Source organism: Schistocerca serialis, chromosome 4, assembly GCF_023864345.2.
Source record: "Schistocerca serialis cubense isolate TAMUIC-IGC-003099 chromosome 4, iqSchSeri2.2, whole genome shotgun sequence".
NCBI lineage: Eukaryota > Metazoa > Arthropoda > Insecta > Orthoptera > Acrididae > Schistocerca > Schistocerca serialis.
In genome coordinates this window covers 433,998,172-434,016,200 of record NC_064641.1, presented here as the reverse complement: position 1 = coordinate 434,016,200, position 18,029 = coordinate 433,998,172, and the positions used below count along the sequence as shown (strand labels likewise).

At 40.8% G+C, this 18,029-nt stretch overlaps 1 protein-coding gene across 1 annotated transcript in view; it reads right to left on the bottom strand.

Annotated features, from left to right (window-relative positions):
- The window catches only part of LOC126475036 (cholinesterase-like), a 157,744-nt gene that overhangs the window by 81,122 nt on the left and 58,593 nt on the right, over window positions 1-18,029 (bottom strand). Inside the window, exons 4-5 of the mRNA XM_050102581.1 lie at window positions 11,656-11,932; window positions 9,685-9,870 (exon numbers count right to left, since the gene is read on the bottom strand). Coding sequence (XP_049958538.1) covers window positions 9,685-9,870; window positions 11,656-11,932 — 463 coding nt within the window. The remainder of the gene's footprint in view (window positions 1-9,684; window positions 9,871-11,655; window positions 11,933-18,029) is intronic.

Sequence of the window (18,029 nt, the reverse complement as noted above, 5' to 3'; positions counted from 1 at the left end):
CCAGTTGATGAGTGCAATATTAAATTTGGGAACACGGTTAGACTAACAAATAGGAACAATTAAAACTGATATGGGAACAATGGAAACACGGCTAGACTCACGAATAGGGGCATGTTTCAAAAACATGAAAGATGAATTAGAAAAATAAATTAGAGAAGGAATACAACTGATTTTAAATGCTCACAATAATAGATTAATTTCAATAGAAATCAGACAAAAGGAACAGGATGGAGAAAAGGAAGAAAGAGATCGTGTGATAGCACAAAAATTTTCAGAGTTAAATTTACAATGTGTACACGATAAGGAAGAAATATTTGAAAGAATCGATGAATCCGTACCAAATGACAGAATAAATAACCTATCACAACAATATGGACAGTTAACTACTAAATGTGTCAATACTGAAACCTGAGTCGCGACACTTGAGGAAGACGTAAATAAACAGAAAGAACAAATAGCTGACTTATGGGAAAGAGTTGAGGAGATTTCAGGTAAATTGACAAGTCTTAGTTTAAATGGGGACAGAGATTCAGTTGATACAGCTCCATTGCCATTTGCAGAAACCGAAGAGCATCAGAACCTAAATAAACATGTTGAAAATCAGGGAAAATTTAATGAACGCGTTAAAAGGGAATTTAAGGTGTTACGAAAGCAAGTTAAACAAATTGAAAGCGAAATCGTAGGAAAAGACAGTAGAAGAAATTTAGAATCACAGATAGCAGAGGGTTTTGAAGAAAATAATTTATTTCATATACGAGATGCAACAAGAGAGCGCCAGGCGCGCGAACTTGACAATAATCGACATTCGGACTGGGACAGACGTGATAGGTCTTCGTAGCCACGAGGCGAAAACTTTGACTGTAAACACTTTTTAACTGTTCGTAAATTTAAGATCTTTCGCAATTCTAAAATGACATACATCCAAGTTAATGGTTAGATCAATTTATGTACGCACTTCCACCAAATTGGCCACTAAGTGCCAACTGGAATTTATGTGCGGCTATTTAAGTCCTCAGGGGATTCGCTGGACTAAGTGAATATGTGCCGTAGCGTGCACAGGGCCCCGAGCTGTAGTGGTGCTATTTCCCTTTTAGTTTTCTGCACCGCTGCCTACTGTTTTACTATTCTTTGTATCCATCAAAACAACTCTTCAACTATCAATCTATCTGCAGAGTCGGTAAAGAATAACCGGATATGACTATTTTACCCAAAAGTGACTTCGGAAATTACCGTTTGGACTTACTGTATCTTCTGCAGCATTCATTCATGGTTTAAACGAAATTTTACCTGTTTATCTTCTTGACAATATTACTTCATATGTTGACGATATTCTTATTGCTAAACGTTCTTGGCGTGAGCATAACAAAATATTGGATTCATTATTACGTATTTTTGCAGGAGTTGGCATTACAGTGAACTTGGAAAAATCTGAATTTGGTCGTTCTAAGGTGAAATTTCTTGGTCATATTATTTCTACAAAAAGTATTCTTCCTGATCCCGAGAAGCTAGACGCTATTCGTAATTTGCTGTTCCTACTACAAAATGTGATGTTCGTAGTTTCCTTGGTGTCTGTAATTTTCTTAGACGCTTTGTTAGAATGGACAATTTGGCCACACCTCGTTTATGTGAACTATATGGAAAGAATTGTAATTGGTGTTGGGATGAGGAAGCTCAATCAGAATTTGAACAATTTTGTGATGCTTTAGTTGCTGCTCCACTTCTTTCACATCCGGATTTATCTAAAGATTTTTGTTTGGCGACAGACTCATCATACAAAGGCCTAGGTGCACACTTATTTCAAGACATAGAAGAAAACGGCGTTGTAGTACAGAAAACTATTGCATTTGGAAGTCGAGTTCTGTCTAAATCAGAAAATCAGAAAAGAATTATTCGATTACAGAACTTGAAGCCTTGGCTGTTGTTTGGGCTTTCACAAAATTTCGCATATTTTTGTATGGCAGACATACTAAGGTTTACACCGATCATCGAGCTCTGGAATTTCTTATGTCAACAAAATTAACACATGGAAGATTGTCACGATGGGCACTGTATCTACAGGAATTTGATTTTAGTATTGTTTACATACAGGGTTCTTCAAATATTATTGCTGATGCTTTATCACGTGCATGTATGGGTTTGAAATAAGGTGCTGAGGAGGACTGCAAAGAAAACAATAATTGTTTGATGTATATTCAAGATGTTGCGTTTGAAAATTTTATTTTGTCTTCATTCCAGGACATCGCTAAGGAGCAAAACAAGGATCCAATCTGGAAGGACATTAAGGAGGAGGAGAAAGGAAAGCGTAGCGATTAGACAGTATTATTTAGTTCGCAATGATATTCTTTTTAAACGAAAATCGGTCGACAACTCTTTTTGGTTAGTTCACATTCCTGATGAGTGGGTTAATAAATTAATTTGGTATACACATTTCAGTTATGCACACTTTGGTCCCAGAAAATGCTTTCATAAATTACGAGAAAATTGCTACTTCAGTAATATGGAAAAACGTATTCAATCTGTTCTTGCCAAATGCAAATTATGTCAAAAGACTAAGCCGCCAACTATTTCTCACAGAGCACCCTTGTTACCTATCATTCCAGCGAAATTAAAGGAGATGGCTGCAGTCGATTTGTTCGGACCAGTGGTTCGTTCTACTAATGGTTTTGCGTACATTTTGGTAGCAGTGGAACTGACATCAAAATATGTGTGTTTTACACCTTTACTCAAAGCAACAGCTCGTTCAGTATCTAATGCTTTCATCAAACATTTTCTTAAAGAAGTGGGTCATGTTGATAAGGCTATATTAGATAATGGATCACAGTTTCGCTCTAAAATTTGGCTTCATACTCTACGGCGTCGTAAGATTAAACCAATTATCATTTCACTTTTTCACCCTTAATCTAACGCTTCAGAGAAATGGATGAAGGAAATCAATAAATTGTGTCGACTTTGTTGTCATCAGAATCACAGAACGTGGGATCAGTATCTTCATATTTTTCAAAACATTCTAAATGAACTCCCTAATGATTCAACTTCTATACCGCCTATATTGATATAAAAAAAAAAAGCACCGACAAATCGCATTTCTGAAATCGTTCCTTTTCCGCCTACACGGAAACTGCGGCATTCTAAAGTTGTCAACCTGGCTCTACAAAATATTGCATCTGTGGCTGCTAGAAGAGAGAAATCAGCTAAACGTCCTGGTCGTTTAAAAACCTTGTCAGTTGGTCAAAAGGTGTTAATTAAGTCTCACCATTTGTCTCACAATGGAAAAGTCTTGAGTCGCAAATTTTTCTGCTTTATAACGGTCCATATAGAGTTCGCAAAATTATTCATGATAACACTGTTGAAGTAGAAACTCTTACATCTCGGCGCTCTAATGGAATACATCATATATCGAACGTCAAAATTTTTGTGGAATGATACACGCAGAGAATAGAAGGATACCGCGCAGTTTTCTGGCGGCGGCACATACTCAAAGCAACAGTCAAGCCTGCGCGCCGCACAAGGCAGTCGTTGACCGCAAACAATTACTTCCTACGTCACGTGTACCTACAGCTGATCGAGCGCTCAGTGCGAACGCACTGACAGCCGTAAACAAACACACAGTCTAATTTCTCTGATTAAATTCAGTATAAAGCTATAGAGACTTGATAAATTATGTTATTAACGTTCAGTTTTTTTCAGGATACAGTTGTATAAGATATTTAAGAACTTCAGGTAAATTCTGAGTGTGTCCGACGTTAAGAAGACTTGCTATCGAGAAAATTTCAGGAAGAATGTAATTTCGAAGAAGAAAGTAATAAACTAAAAAGGTAACTATTAATTGAGTTTATTTTTCAGGTAACATATTTCCACTTAGGTACATACTTTAGACGTAATTTGCTGCTCGCGATTACGTGATTTATACTTAGTGTTAACTGATTTTGACAATGATTGATTAATGAACAGGGTTGTTACTTATGTATATTATGCATCGCTTGGCTGCACTGCTTTTTCACTGATGTCACATTTTTTTACTATGTGCCTGCTTGCTTATTTATTTAAATTATAATTGTCACCTGATTAGTTGTGCTAATATGGTTATGTATGTAAGTTATACTTTGTGATTTATCTGCTTGCGTCTTCATGTTTACTTTTTAAGATTACATATGAACATTTATTTGTTTATGCTGATATGATGCTAATGGCCTGTTTATTATGCAAGATATATATTTGCTGCTTTGCATATGGATTGCATATTTACACATTTCTGTTTTGTTATCGTAACTACTCTTTAATTTGGTATATAGAAATGCTGATATACGGTGTACGAACATGGAGTCTAGGTCACACTATGGTATTAATTATAGATTGTTCGCTTGGCCGAGCCTCGTTATAGGGATTGTTCTACTTCCACTTGTTCACATTCTGTTCTCTACTGGTATCTATAATCTATCTACTCGCTATTGCATGTTTTGCTTACGCTCAGTGCTTTATATTTGAAGATAAGGAAATGAACTGCTATAATTCTACGAACGACATTGGTACAAGAAACTTCATTGAAGTCACATGAGCTGGAGGTTTTATGGAAGCTGTATAAATTTATGCTAATAGGAAGGAAGCTAACGACATGACATACCAACACTAGGTTTAGACCATTGACAGTTATTACACTGCATTCTTCGTGAGCAACTGAAATAGCAAGTAACACTTGACACAAGAAATACTCCACATGTTTGCTTCTGTTATGCCATGATTCTTGAAGTGGTGTACACACTGTGAAATATTACGATCATTCACACTCCATACTCGTACTTACTTACTGAACGTTATTCAAACTAAAGGCTGTTAGAGGTCATGTATGCATTTCTTTTATTTAATGATGGACAAGGTAACCAAAATGTATTTTATAATTCATAATGAGTAGAAGATTTGGGTCAGATGGATTACACAGAGGTTGTGTATGGACATTGTGTCTTCGGATTCTATGGGATGATGAATTGAAGTTTGCACTAGGTTTTTATCTGTACTTGTTCGAGGAGACTGACTACAGGAAAAGAGTAGTTATGGAAGTGAAATGATATTGGCGATAAGATTTATATGTATCGACGTATTGAAGAGGTATTGTTGAGGTATTGAAATTGTGTGAAGTTGATGATTATTGGAATTTTGCTGGACAAGAGGTAAGGTAAATGATATTGATGATGAGGTGTATATGTATCGACGTAAGAGGTATTATTGAAGTACTAAGATTATGTGATGCTGATGGTTATTGGAGTTTTGGTGGATAAGAGGTAAAGTAAGTGAGGAGCATATTTTTTTTGTTGGTTTATATGGAGCAAGAAGAATAAAGATGGCAGACTAGAATACTCAAGTGGAAGGAAGATTGTCTACACACACACTTTGTTAAATCAATAATCAGTATACACTCCTGGAAATGGAAAAAAGAACACATTGACACCGGTGTGTCAGACCCACCATACTTGCTCCGGACACTGCGAGAGGGCTGTACAAGCAATGATCACACGCACGGCACAGCAGACACACCAGGAACCGCGGTGTTGGCCGTCGAATGGCGCTAGCTGCGCAGCATTTGTGCACCGCCGCCGTCAGTGTCAGCCAGTTTGCCGTGGCATACGGAGCTCCATCGCAGTCTTTAACACTGGTAGCATGCCGCGACAGCGTGGACGTGAACCGTATGTGCAGTTGACGGACTTTGAGCGAGGGCGTATAGTGGGCATGCGGGAGGCCGGGTGTACGTACCGCCGAATTGCTCAACACGTGGGGCGTGAGGTCTCCACAGTACATCGATGTTGTCGCCAGTGGTCGGCGGAAGGTGCACGTGCCCGTCGACCTGGGACCGGACCGCAGCGACGCACGGATGCACGCCAAGACCGTAGGATCCTACGCAGTGCCGTAGGGGACCGCACCGCCACTTCCCAGCAAATTAGGGACACTGTTGCTCCTGGGGTATCGGCGAGGACCATTCGCAACCGTCTCCATGAAGCTGGGCTACGGTCCCGCACACCGTTAGGCCGTCTTCCGCTCACGCCCCAACATCGTGCAGCCCGCCTCCAATGGTGTCGCGACAGACGTGAATGGAGGGACGAATGGAGACGTGTCGTCTTCAGCGATGAGAGTCGCTTCTGCCTTGGTGCCAATGATGGTCGTATGCGTGTTTGGCGCCGTGCAGGTGAGCGCCACAATCAGGACTGCATACGACCGAGGCACACAGGGCCAACACCCGGCATCATGGTGTGGGGAGCGATCTCCTACACTGGCCGTACACCAATGCTGATCGTCGAGGGGACACTGAATAGTGCACGGTACATGCAAACCGTCATCTAATCCACCGTTCTACCATTCCTAGACCGGCAAGGGAACTTGCTTTTCCAACAGGACAATGCACGTCCGCATGTATCCCGTGCCACCCAACGTGCTCTAGAAGGTGTAAGTCAACTACCCTGGCCAGCAAGATCTCCGGATCTGTCCCCCATTGAGCATGTTTGGGACTGGATGAAGCGTCGTCTCACGCGGTCTGCACGTCCAGCACGAACGCTGGTCCAACTGAGGCGCCAGGTGGAAATGGCATGGCAAGCCGTTCCACAGGACTACATCCAGCATCTCTACGATCGTCTCCATGGGAGAATAGCAGCCTGCATTGCTGCGAAAGGTGGATATACACTGTACTAGTGCCGACATTGTGCATGCTCTGTTGCCTGTGTCTATGTGCCTGTGGTTCTGTCAGTGTGATCATGTGATGTATCTGACCCCAGGAATGTGTCAATAAAGTTTCCCCTTCCTGTTCTTATTTCAATTTCCAGGAGTGTATAATTTTTTTTTTTGGAGAGAGGAAGTATTTGCATATCTTGGCACACTGACAGTTGTCCAGCAACCGTACATTTGATTTGGCTTGGCAAACATTGGTCTTGACATGATGACTATGACATTGACTATTATTTACTATTATACACTGCTGCCACTACTACTTGATACACATGTTGAACATCAAATTTTTGACAGAATTGCATTTACACAGTTAAAACTATTCAATTAGAAAGATCAGTGAGTGTGTTTTGTGTGTTTTCCTTTCCTAATCCCAAATAATTGGTACCGACCTACCTCCTAAATATTATCTGTGGTCATCAGTCGCCTAGAACTTAGAACTACTTAAACCGAACTAACCTAAGGACATCACACACATCCATGCCTGAGGCAGGATTCGAACCTGCGACCGTAGCAGTCATGCGGTTCTGGACTGAGCGCCTAGAACCGCTAGCCCACGCGGCCGTCTCACTTGTTTGTGTCTGCACCTGTTCAACATTGCTGGGTGCCACTGATGGAACTGCTGCTACTGAGATAATGTCAATTGTTGGTGTCTGCGCCTGCTCACCATTTCTAAGTGCCACTGTTGGAGCTACTTAAATACTCCTGATGAAATGTTATGAGACTGCTATTTGCATCTGTTGACCAATGCTGGGTGCTACTGTTGGAACTGTCAGCTACTCTGAGGAGTGCTACTTGTATATTGAACTATTGTAAAGATTTTATATGCATATTTGTATAAACAGATTTTTTTTGTGTATTTACTGTTTATGAAATGTTATGAGACTCTTACCTACACCTATTTGTCATTGCTGCTGCCATTGATTGAATGATACTTGTGTAAACTCTTGTGCAAAATCACATGTATCAAAGCATTTGTATTGTATTTTATCTATTAGGTTATTGAAGGGCCAGTGAAAAACCAAAATTTATTTAGTTATGTGATATTTACTTATTAATATTATCTTTTATTTTGTCTGTATTTTTTTGGACGAATTTGGTGGTATTTTCACCACCAGTCCTCGCAAAAATACCATCAAATTCTAGCCCGTGAAGGAGAGGGATATGAAAGGTGGCTACACTGAGTCACAGCGCCAGAGATTGCGCCAAAGAGTATGATTCCGCCGCCTCTACTTGGCAGTTGTAGTTCAGAAGTTGCCGTGGGCAATTGTAGTTCAGAGGTTGCCGTGGGCAGTGCTTGTTGAGAGGATGTCGATAGCAGTACTAGTTGAGTGCATGTCGTGTGCAGTTGTTCTGTTGGGCGAAATAGCAGATGCGGTGCGATTGGGGATGTTGGAATGATCACAGTGTATTTTTCGTCAATATATATGAGTGTAAAAAATTTTTTTATTTCAGATTTCCTAAATAACAATGCCTCTTGGTCACAAGTTCAGTCAACAAAGCATCTGGCTTGTGTTTATGTATTAGACTGTAATTCTGGTTTCTATGTGCAATTATAGTATTTCTGGTTTTTTAATTACTTCATTGTAAATGGTGTTTAAAATACCTTGTCGTATTGAGGAAGAACCCAGCCAGATACTTGTACGTTGAGTCACACTTTCACACACAGAACAGCTACATTTGTGCTTTGTTGTTTCGTAGCTTTTACAGTTGCTGGGGACTTAATTAATCAACTGTGTTAACGGAAATTTCCCTTCACTCTTTGTTGTTATTCTATGCAGTCCGATTGCGTACTAATACTACTCAGGGCCAACCAGTTACGAGACTTCGTAACCGGACATACAGCTGCTAAAATTATTGCATTTTCATTTAAATAATTAAGCCCCCATGCAACAGTAACGCCATAATTCGGTATTCAATGTGTAGTAAGGTATAGTACAGGGTAAATGACTCATTCGTTTTCAGAGATCTGTATGTTACAGAGTATTACATGTTCAAATATGATTGATCCATGAATAGAATCGTATTAACACCTTTTATGTGCCCACCAGATGACGTTACGAGAGTAGGGCCTAAAAATAAAGCGACAAAGGCAGAAAATAGTTTTTGTGTGTTGGAATATGTGAGTGCCGATTCAGAAGGTATTATGGAAAAGAACCGCTATGTAAACAGAGAACTGTGCGTTGGTATCGACTATTCTGGGCCAATGATTGTTGCTCTGAACAGAAAAGTACCGATCGATGAAATACGCCTGATCCAATTGCGGGGTGAGCGAGGGGAAGTTTCGAACATAGTCCAAAGGAATGTCAACCTGCCGCGCAATCTACGAACTGTGATTACCGAACCAAACTATGTGGAAGATTTTGCGACAGCGGTTATATTTTAAACTGTACCATCTGCAGTTCACGTAGCAATTAAAACCGAAAGATTATGGATGGCGCATCACTGAGTTGGTGGCAGTGGTGAACATAATGTGGCTCCGTTCTCTTGGCCCTGTAGGTTTCCTGATCTGACACCTTTCGAATTTTGCCTTTGGTGATACATTACGGACCGTTTATGTGTACCCTCACTTACAAGAGCAGTGGAACAGCTCAGAGAACGTGTCAACGCCGCTGTGGTGACCATTGACAGGATGTTGCTACGTAAGGTAAGGAACGAATTTGACTAGCGATTGGACGTGTGTCATGTTATTAGAGGGGCGCTTATAGGACGTTTTTAGAGTTCAAAATGGACAGATGGCGAGTTTACACTTCTATTCCTGCATCAATCGTATTTGTACATGTAATACTTAGTAATATTGAGAGCTTTTGAAACGAATGAATCATTTATAATAGTGATCTTATGTACACAGCTTTGTAATCGCCATTTAGAAGTACGTTATAAAATAGTTCATGATAAACTACAGAAATTCTCCCAGAGCATCTATAAGGCAAACTTTAATACAAATGGATGAACTGTGTCAGAAGTTTTGCTCACCTGAGGACTGTGGCGAGAGGAAGTGATAGCAGGTAGACAGCGCACCGGCGCTATGTCCGAATATTGTGACTTGCTGCGGGTCGCCGCCAAAGCGCGCGATGTTCCTGTGTACCCAGGTCAACGCCAGCCTCTGGTCCTTGAGGCCCGCGTTACCAGGGGCAACAGCGTCTCCCGTGCTCAGAAAACCTGCAATTAACCATGACAACCAGGACATAAGAAAGTGACTAACAACAGAAGCAAGCTACCATAGCACACGTGCACTTAATGACAAATGAAAGTATACTGATCGCAATTATGTTTATTCAGGTTTCATGATGTGTTTGAAAAGCATATGCAGATGTATGATGAAGATATCTTAATTAACCACACAAAAATTACAAAGCAAAACTAATGCGACGCATGCCAAGATAAAAAACGACATTTTAAAATGTGCACGATCCAGATACGTTAAAATGACCACTGCCTGTGTGCAACGTCAACGTGAAATAACTACTCACAGACGGCAGGTGGCATCTCAAGCACTGTGGGGTAGTGGGAGGGGGGGGGGGGGGGGAGGGATGTCGAAAACAGTACACTCGTTGTCGGAAAGCAGAACTGGAGAGATTTATCTGACATTCAAAATAACATGATAGTAGGCCTTTGCGCCAAGGGTGGAAGCATTTCCGAACTGATAAATGTGTAAACTGTTAGCATGCTCCGGTGAGTAAAGTACAATGTGCGTGTCAAAATGGCGCTATCCGAAACAGATACACGTGAACGACGACTGCGAAAATGTGTACAGGTGAATGAACATGGAGCGTTTTAGCATCTGACTTCCAAATAAACCAAGGGTCTGCCAACAGTGACTCCCCAACGCTGCTTAAGAGATGTGTTGGAAACAACGCCCTAAGGTAACTTATTCGTTCACTGCCGCCCTTGAGGCCACCTGCTCTGGCCTTTTCCTGTCCATTATGATCGGGTGTCTCCGAAATGTTTTCCTCGGCCACCCGTAAGAAAACCACTTGATTTCAGCGTTGGGTATTGGGGTTCTAACTTCAGTCGCAACGAATGTAAGGCGTCGGGATTTTGGACACCTTAGATGTCGGATGCCTCAGTTTTAAGAATCGTTTATAGTGTCGCTCCACTGGTTTTGCAACATGGGACAGGTTTTTGTAGTTTTTGTGAGATTTAATACACGTAGCGCTGGGAGTGACGAAATTAACATCCTTATGGAAATTTGCATATTTAAGTTAAGTGGAAAGAGGATGGAAGCATCAATGGAGGGGAAGCCAGATTTTAGTTGAAATGGTTCAAATGGCTCTGAGCACTATGGGACTTAACATCTGAGGTCATCAGTCCCCTAGAACTTAGGACTACTTAGACCTAACTAACCTAAGGGCATCACACACATCCATGCCCGAGGCAGGATTCGAACCTGCGACCGTAGCCGTCGCGCGGTTCCTGACTGAAGCGCCTAAAACCGCTCGGCCACACCGGGTGGCGCAGGAATTTTTGAGCCAAATTTCAAACTTCTGTGTCGCAAAGAGAGACAATGTCGGGGTTTCGAAACACTGATCCTTTAAATGCATTGCACATTGCAGTACTTAAACATAATGAGTCGGTCATTACATAAACCTCAGTACACAAGCACGTGCCCACTTCAAGGTAGACAGCCTTCTGATGATCTTGATTATCAATGAGTTTTCTGAATTGATAGCGTCATTAGAAGATTTTGACTATGTCAAAAAAAAAAAAAAAAAAAAGACTGTTGAATGCCGATTTTTATGGCTTTAGAGCAATTTTACTTTTAAGTTTTATCCGCTTCTTCATCTTCTTTGGTAACACCATGGGCTGAGTGATTGTGATTTCTTGTTGCGGAAGTATTCGTCGACCATTACACGTACTCCAAAGTTAAGCTGTGGCTCGTATCTAACCTGGGACCCAATACCTTCTCACTGCCTCTAGACCAGAATATCGGAAAGCAATACTCACCAAACTGCCCCACGCGATAATTGACAGTGATGAGTATGACGCCATAGGAGACGAGAAAGTCTGCGCCGAATTCCTTATCAGAAGCACTGCCGCCTCTGAATCCACCACCGTACATCCAGAACATCACAGGTAGGTTGGTGCCCTCTTGTGGAACGCCAGGCACGAAGACGTTCAGGTAGAGGCAGTCCTCGGAGCCGCTGCCGTCCTGTTGGACGCAGTCGCTGGCGTATTGACTGGCATTGCGTACTCCTTCCCAGTTTCCTGCCGGCTGCGGAGCCTGTAAGGCATTCCTAGGGTAATTTCAGATTTAGCAGAGGTTTATCACAATGTCATTTATGGAACATTTGAGGAATGTGTCACTATGACAGGTATAGACGTTAACCCTCCGATAGACGCGCAGGTTTTGAGGACACAGATAATGGCGCGGAGTACAAATGTACTCCACCACTTTTTTGGTTGAAAAAAGTCTTCTTTATTTAATTATGTTATTTGTTTGTTACGTTCATTGCGATGCATGAGTAAGTTGATTACTAATACTTTTTAAATGCGGGAAGGAATTAAACATTTAATTTTTTAAACAGAAAATTAGTTTTTGTCACTCCACCCATTTATTACTCACAACATGTAACATTACACAAGAAGTAATTAAAGTATTCAAAATAACTTTAATGAAGAAGCTCATAATACACAAAAAAGTAATCACAGAGAATATGTACAATAAGAAATCACGTACAATTCTTACAAACAACGGTAGTCACATTTTGCACACACACTTCGTGTTGATTTATTTCTTGATCTTCCACATATTTTACAACACCCTCTTCCCTCCTTCTTTAGTTTGACTATTTACATTTTTTCGTCTGAGTTCATGAATCTGTGGTTTCACCATTTGACAACTAATTTCGTGAAGGAAATCAGCTCGTTTCACTTTGACATAGTTTTTGTTTGCTGAATAAATGCATAAAGCATTGATAGCGGCGATATTTAAAAAGTTGTAAAAATTGCTGTTGGCCATCTTTTAGTAGTTCTTGCTATATCATAATTTGAAAAAAGTTGATCGAGTACGTCAACTCCAACTTTTGTGCGATTGTAGAATGTAACAAACTCTGGTTTGTTTTTTGAACTGGTGGACTCGTCAATCGCTGCACGATTGTGCATACTTGAAAGTAAAATTACTGCTTTCTTTTTCCTTTCTCAGTAGTGTTGCATCATGTCTAAAGCCGAAAACAGAAGTGTTCATTTATCGATATTTGCTGGGTAAAAATTCCTGAGGTAATTCTTTTTTGTTGTGTCTCATTGTTCCAACATAAGTTTGTCTTTTTCTCAAGCAGTTCTTGGAGCAGAGGATAGATAGTAAACCAATTGTCGCCCTGATGTTACGTCCTGTGTTTAAAACTGGTTTCGCAATTCTTATGACGACGACCTTTCCTACATTGCTTACATCAAAAGTCCCCGCCGGCTGTTTTCCACAATAAATTTCGATATTCACGGTATACATTATTCTACAATCCGCTAATGCAAACACACTCAGGCCATAACGAGCAGGTTTACTCGGTATAATCTGTGTGAATGAACGTCTTCCACGAAAACCAACCAGCTGCTCATCAATTGTAAGGTACTCCCCACGAGAATAGTACTTCTGAAAGTTTTCTTACAACAAATTCATAAGTTCCCGTATTGGTGCCAATTTGTCGAGCTTTCTTCTTTCATTTTTGGTGCTTATGTCATCAAATCGGAGGCAACGAAGCAAGAAATGAAACCTACTCCTCGACATAGTCAAATACACTCTTTCAATACCATTGCCTTCTTCTTTGTCATATATTTTGCAAGTATTCAACTTGGAAGAGTTTAACGTGTCAGTGAAAAAGATTATACCAAGAAGGACACGCATTTTACATTAATCTGTAAATTTTGCATCTCGTTCTGTAGAAAACTTGTTCCTGATTGTTTCTATATAATTATTGGTACTTTTCACGATCAACTCTATCAGTCTCTCATCAATAATCAAGTTAATGCAATCGATTTGAGATTTTCCATTATTTGCCTCTCCTTTTGGACCAGGAACACGAAGAAAGATATTGCTGGCCTTTATTCAACATTAGGACAAGGGGGTAATTTATTCCAATTTGTTTTATCTTCTCCAAAACAAAAATCAGATTCTTCCCTTGCCTTCAAGTTCTCTTCCTTGTCGACATTATGTTCTTCCCATTTTTTCCACTTTCCTTGTTGAAGCTCTCTTCCATGTCCACATTGTCTTCTTCCGATTATTCCACGACGTTGTTTTCAGGGTTCGCTCGTCTGGTCGATCATCATCCTCGCTTGTATATCCATCGCAGAGATCAGAATCACAATAGGAAGACTCCTCAGTCTGCAGTTCTTCGTCTAGCCATTGCATCCAAATCCTTTCATCAGAAGTGCGATCTGCCATTATACCTAAATAATAACGATAAATTAATTCTACAATAGCAATCCAAACATATTTCAAATATAATAGAAATCAAAATTTTCACTTACCATATAAAATATGTACTGGTAATTCGATACTCGCGTGGAGTAAACGTATGCGCCAAACACGACAGGGAACACTCAAGACTTTCCTATGAGAAGATCGTGCAGGACGACGCACGGCACTTATTGTAGGTACGCCACACTCTGGGAATTTTAGCCCCGCCACTCTTGTCAACAATAAGAAAATAACGTTTAGAACGACAATGGGGTACATTTGCACTCGGCGCGAATAAGAGAAGGTTACGAGAATACTATTCCCCCACAAAACTTTACTTCTATAACTGATGAATTCAGTCAATTTGTTTTCACAGAATAGAAGGTTTACAATCACCACGTTAAAATAATATATAAAAATGATGTAAAAACGTGACTGCTTTCTGATAACTTGTTTCCTCGCACACTTCTTTTCTGGGAGCAAATTTAACTAATGTTAGAAAAGCGATGCGCGACCCCTCCCGCCAGATGTTCGAGTCCTCCTTCAAGCATGGGTGTGTGTGTTGTTCTTATCATAAGTTATTTTAAGTAGTAAGTCTAGGGACCGTTGACCTAAGCAGTTTGGTCCCTTAGAAACTAACACAAACACAAAAGCGGTACAAAGAGTTCGTACCACAATAACGTGATACGTATTTTCCAATATCAACACAAATTATTTTCGGCGCATTTCATTACATTTAGCATGTTACTTCCCGTGATTTGTTTTCTCTTTCACAACACACACAGTCATTTTGAGTCCAAAATGTTCTGAAACACAAATAACCCTTGTAATATAAATTCATAATATTTAGTTTTCAGCCAACAGACATTTCCTTTTCCATCTCATTTGCTATTTTAAATACGATACCTGCTCGTACTCCGCTTTAGTAGCTGTGCAGTCAGCGCAGCGTATTAGTAACCAAAGGATCCTGGATTCGATTCCCGGTGGGTTTGGAGATTTTCTCATTTCGAAGACGGGCTGTTGTGTTGCCCATACGTTCGTATCATCAAAAATGTCCTGTAATTCTTGAGATGGCTGCATGGATAGTCCCCAAACGCCAGTAAAAGAAAAAAATACCCTGCTCGTAAAAAATTAGGCTCAGAGCGTTAGCTCACGAGATAATGATTTGGGTTCTACGCGGATCTATCCGCGTAGCGCATTAACGAAAATGTGCTCGTACATCGGCCAACATGACTGTGGCGGTTATTAGGCGATTTCGCAAATGTGATACACAAAAGAGGTGATAAACGAGAAAATACAAAACGGATTCTACTCGTTTCGCAGATAGATGACACACATGCGTTTTGCTCAATTTGGTCCACTTGACAACTGTGCGTCAGGAGGGCATCTGGCTATACAGTTTAATAATGAAATAAAATTTGTCTACTATAGAAAAAATGGGCCTTGTACATACGGAAAAGAGAAAGACTGTGGAAAAGAAATTTATCCTTAATATTTTAAGCAAACGCTACTATAAGAAAAAATGTATTTTCCAAATAGAGATCGTTTGTTATTCGTATCATTATTATTGCTATTGCTTTGATTTTTGCTTCGAATATACTAAATAGGATCACAGGAACAACAAGTAAAGCAAGACTTTTTTTTCTGAAATCGGGTTGGTTTTATTCTGAACTGCAGTACACCACAATATCCTCCACATTTTAGACTACAAAACTCTAATTTTCAACATAATCTGCAATGCAACGGCCTTATGTCAACACCGAGCGAGGTGGCGCAGTGGTTAGCACGCTGGACCCGCATTCGGGAGGACGACGGTTCAATCCCGCGTACGGCCATCCTGATTTAGGTTTTCCGTGATTTCTCTAAATCGTTCCAGACAAATGCCGGGATGGCTCCTTTGAAAGGGCACGGCCGACTTCCTTCCCGTCCTTCCATAATCCGATGAGACCGATGACCTCGCTGTTTGGTCTCTTCCCCCAAACAGCCCAACCCATTATGTCACCATACTGGGAGGGCCTGCACGCTTGCTTGGTACCCCTCTACTGGTCGAAGTCAGAGCCAAGGTGCTGCTGCATCAGTAGCCTGTCAGTCATCCACGTACTGCGTCCCACGGAGTGCATCCTTCTTCATTGGGCCAAAAAGATGGAAAACGGAAGTGTTAGATCTGGGCTGTAGGGTGGATGTGGGGAAAGAGTTCAATGAAGTTTTGTGAGACACTCTCGAGTGCGCAGACTTCAGGCTTCATGGAGAAGGTGTCCTTTAATTGCATTTCTGTGGCGTTGAAAATGTTGAAGTCATTTCTTCAATTTCCGAGGGTATCGTAATACACTTCAAAGTTGATCGTTGAACCATATCAAACAAATTAGACCCATTGGAGTCCCAAATAACCGCCGGCACGACTTTAGCGGCTGAGGGTGTGTCGTTGGACTTTTTTCTTCGGAAGACAGGTGTTGTGGCGCCATTCAGGAAGCACCTATGAATGCGATGCTTTGATTTTCTGCCAAAATTAAATCAGTGAGATTTCTCTGGTTGAAACGCGCCTCCGTTATAGACGCCACTTTGAAGACCACATAGAGCGCCGCCACCAATCTGAAGTTCGTGAGACTATAGGGGCTGAAGCGGAAATATTCCAGGATATCCCACAATAAGTTCTGCATTTTTTCAACTGAGAGTGGCTAAGACAAAAAATTTGTTGCATCACTTACCGAACGCCTTTCGTACATGCCTACTGCCCCTTCCTCTCAGAGTGGCACAGCACTTTGTAACTGCAACTCGAGCTTTGATATTGTGGTTGTGTCACATTGTCAAACATTTGGGGTTCAAATGCTAGTGTTATTCGCCTTGTGTTTGGGTTATCTTTGCATTGAATTGCTACAGGCACGAATTCGGTTGTTAGCTTCGACATGATGCGATCATGAGCACACGAAAAGCTTTCCAATACATTATCATAAGAGACTCAATCACTGGTTTGCTATGGAGCTGTGCCTCTGTATGCATTAAGAATTTTTTGTATCTTCGCTCCAGTTCACAGGCTTCGTTGCCTATACTATCACTCCTCATACAGTTTCTCAGAACAATTATTACCTCCTGGCTTATTTCTTTGTTTCATTTCATTTTGTTTTCCAACAGTAATAACATCGACAACTATTTCGAATCTCTGAATGGTTTGTCGCAGTAATAACTTCGGTACATGGCTAAACAGTGCTCATCATTTACTGATCTATACAGGAGGAAGTGAGGGGCGCTCTCATTACAGTGAGTCATCATCTAACTTCCAGAATGACAGCAGGCGTATTAGCATTAATTGCGAGGACAGACGCCGCGTAGAGCGGGGAAATTTACACAGGAAGGGCGCTGCAAGTGACAATCGCACCTCGATCAACCTTGTTGTATCAATAGTGGTGACTCATTTATTTCTCTGGAAGAATATAATGAAGCTCCTTGACGGCGCTGCATTTCCAGATCCCTAGTATTGGGGCCTAAAGGCTGCTGTTAGCCAAGCGCCAGTAGTTTTACAAACCAGATAACGCCTGGAGCCAGTTTTTAACGATAGCTCAAATCTCATCGGGAAATAGCCATTAAAGAGAATGAGATCGTACAAAGAACTACCTCTGCTCCCTCTTCTGTTAAAAAGATAAGCCGAAAGGGTAGGAAAAAGAAAACATGAGATATACATTGCTCGATTGACCATAGAATTGTATTACACTGTTTGACGATCTAAATGCGGACGACAATAAATTTTTCAACTTTCAAATGTCGAAGTCATTGTTTTACAGACTGCTTGGCTGCATAACAAAAGAAAGAACTGGAATCGACACAGAACTAAACAAGGAGAGAAATAGTCCTCGCACTGTAGTGGTTACTATATTTTTCATAATATATCTTCAATAGTGTTCTAAAATTCGGAAAACACTTTCTGACTTTCTGTGAC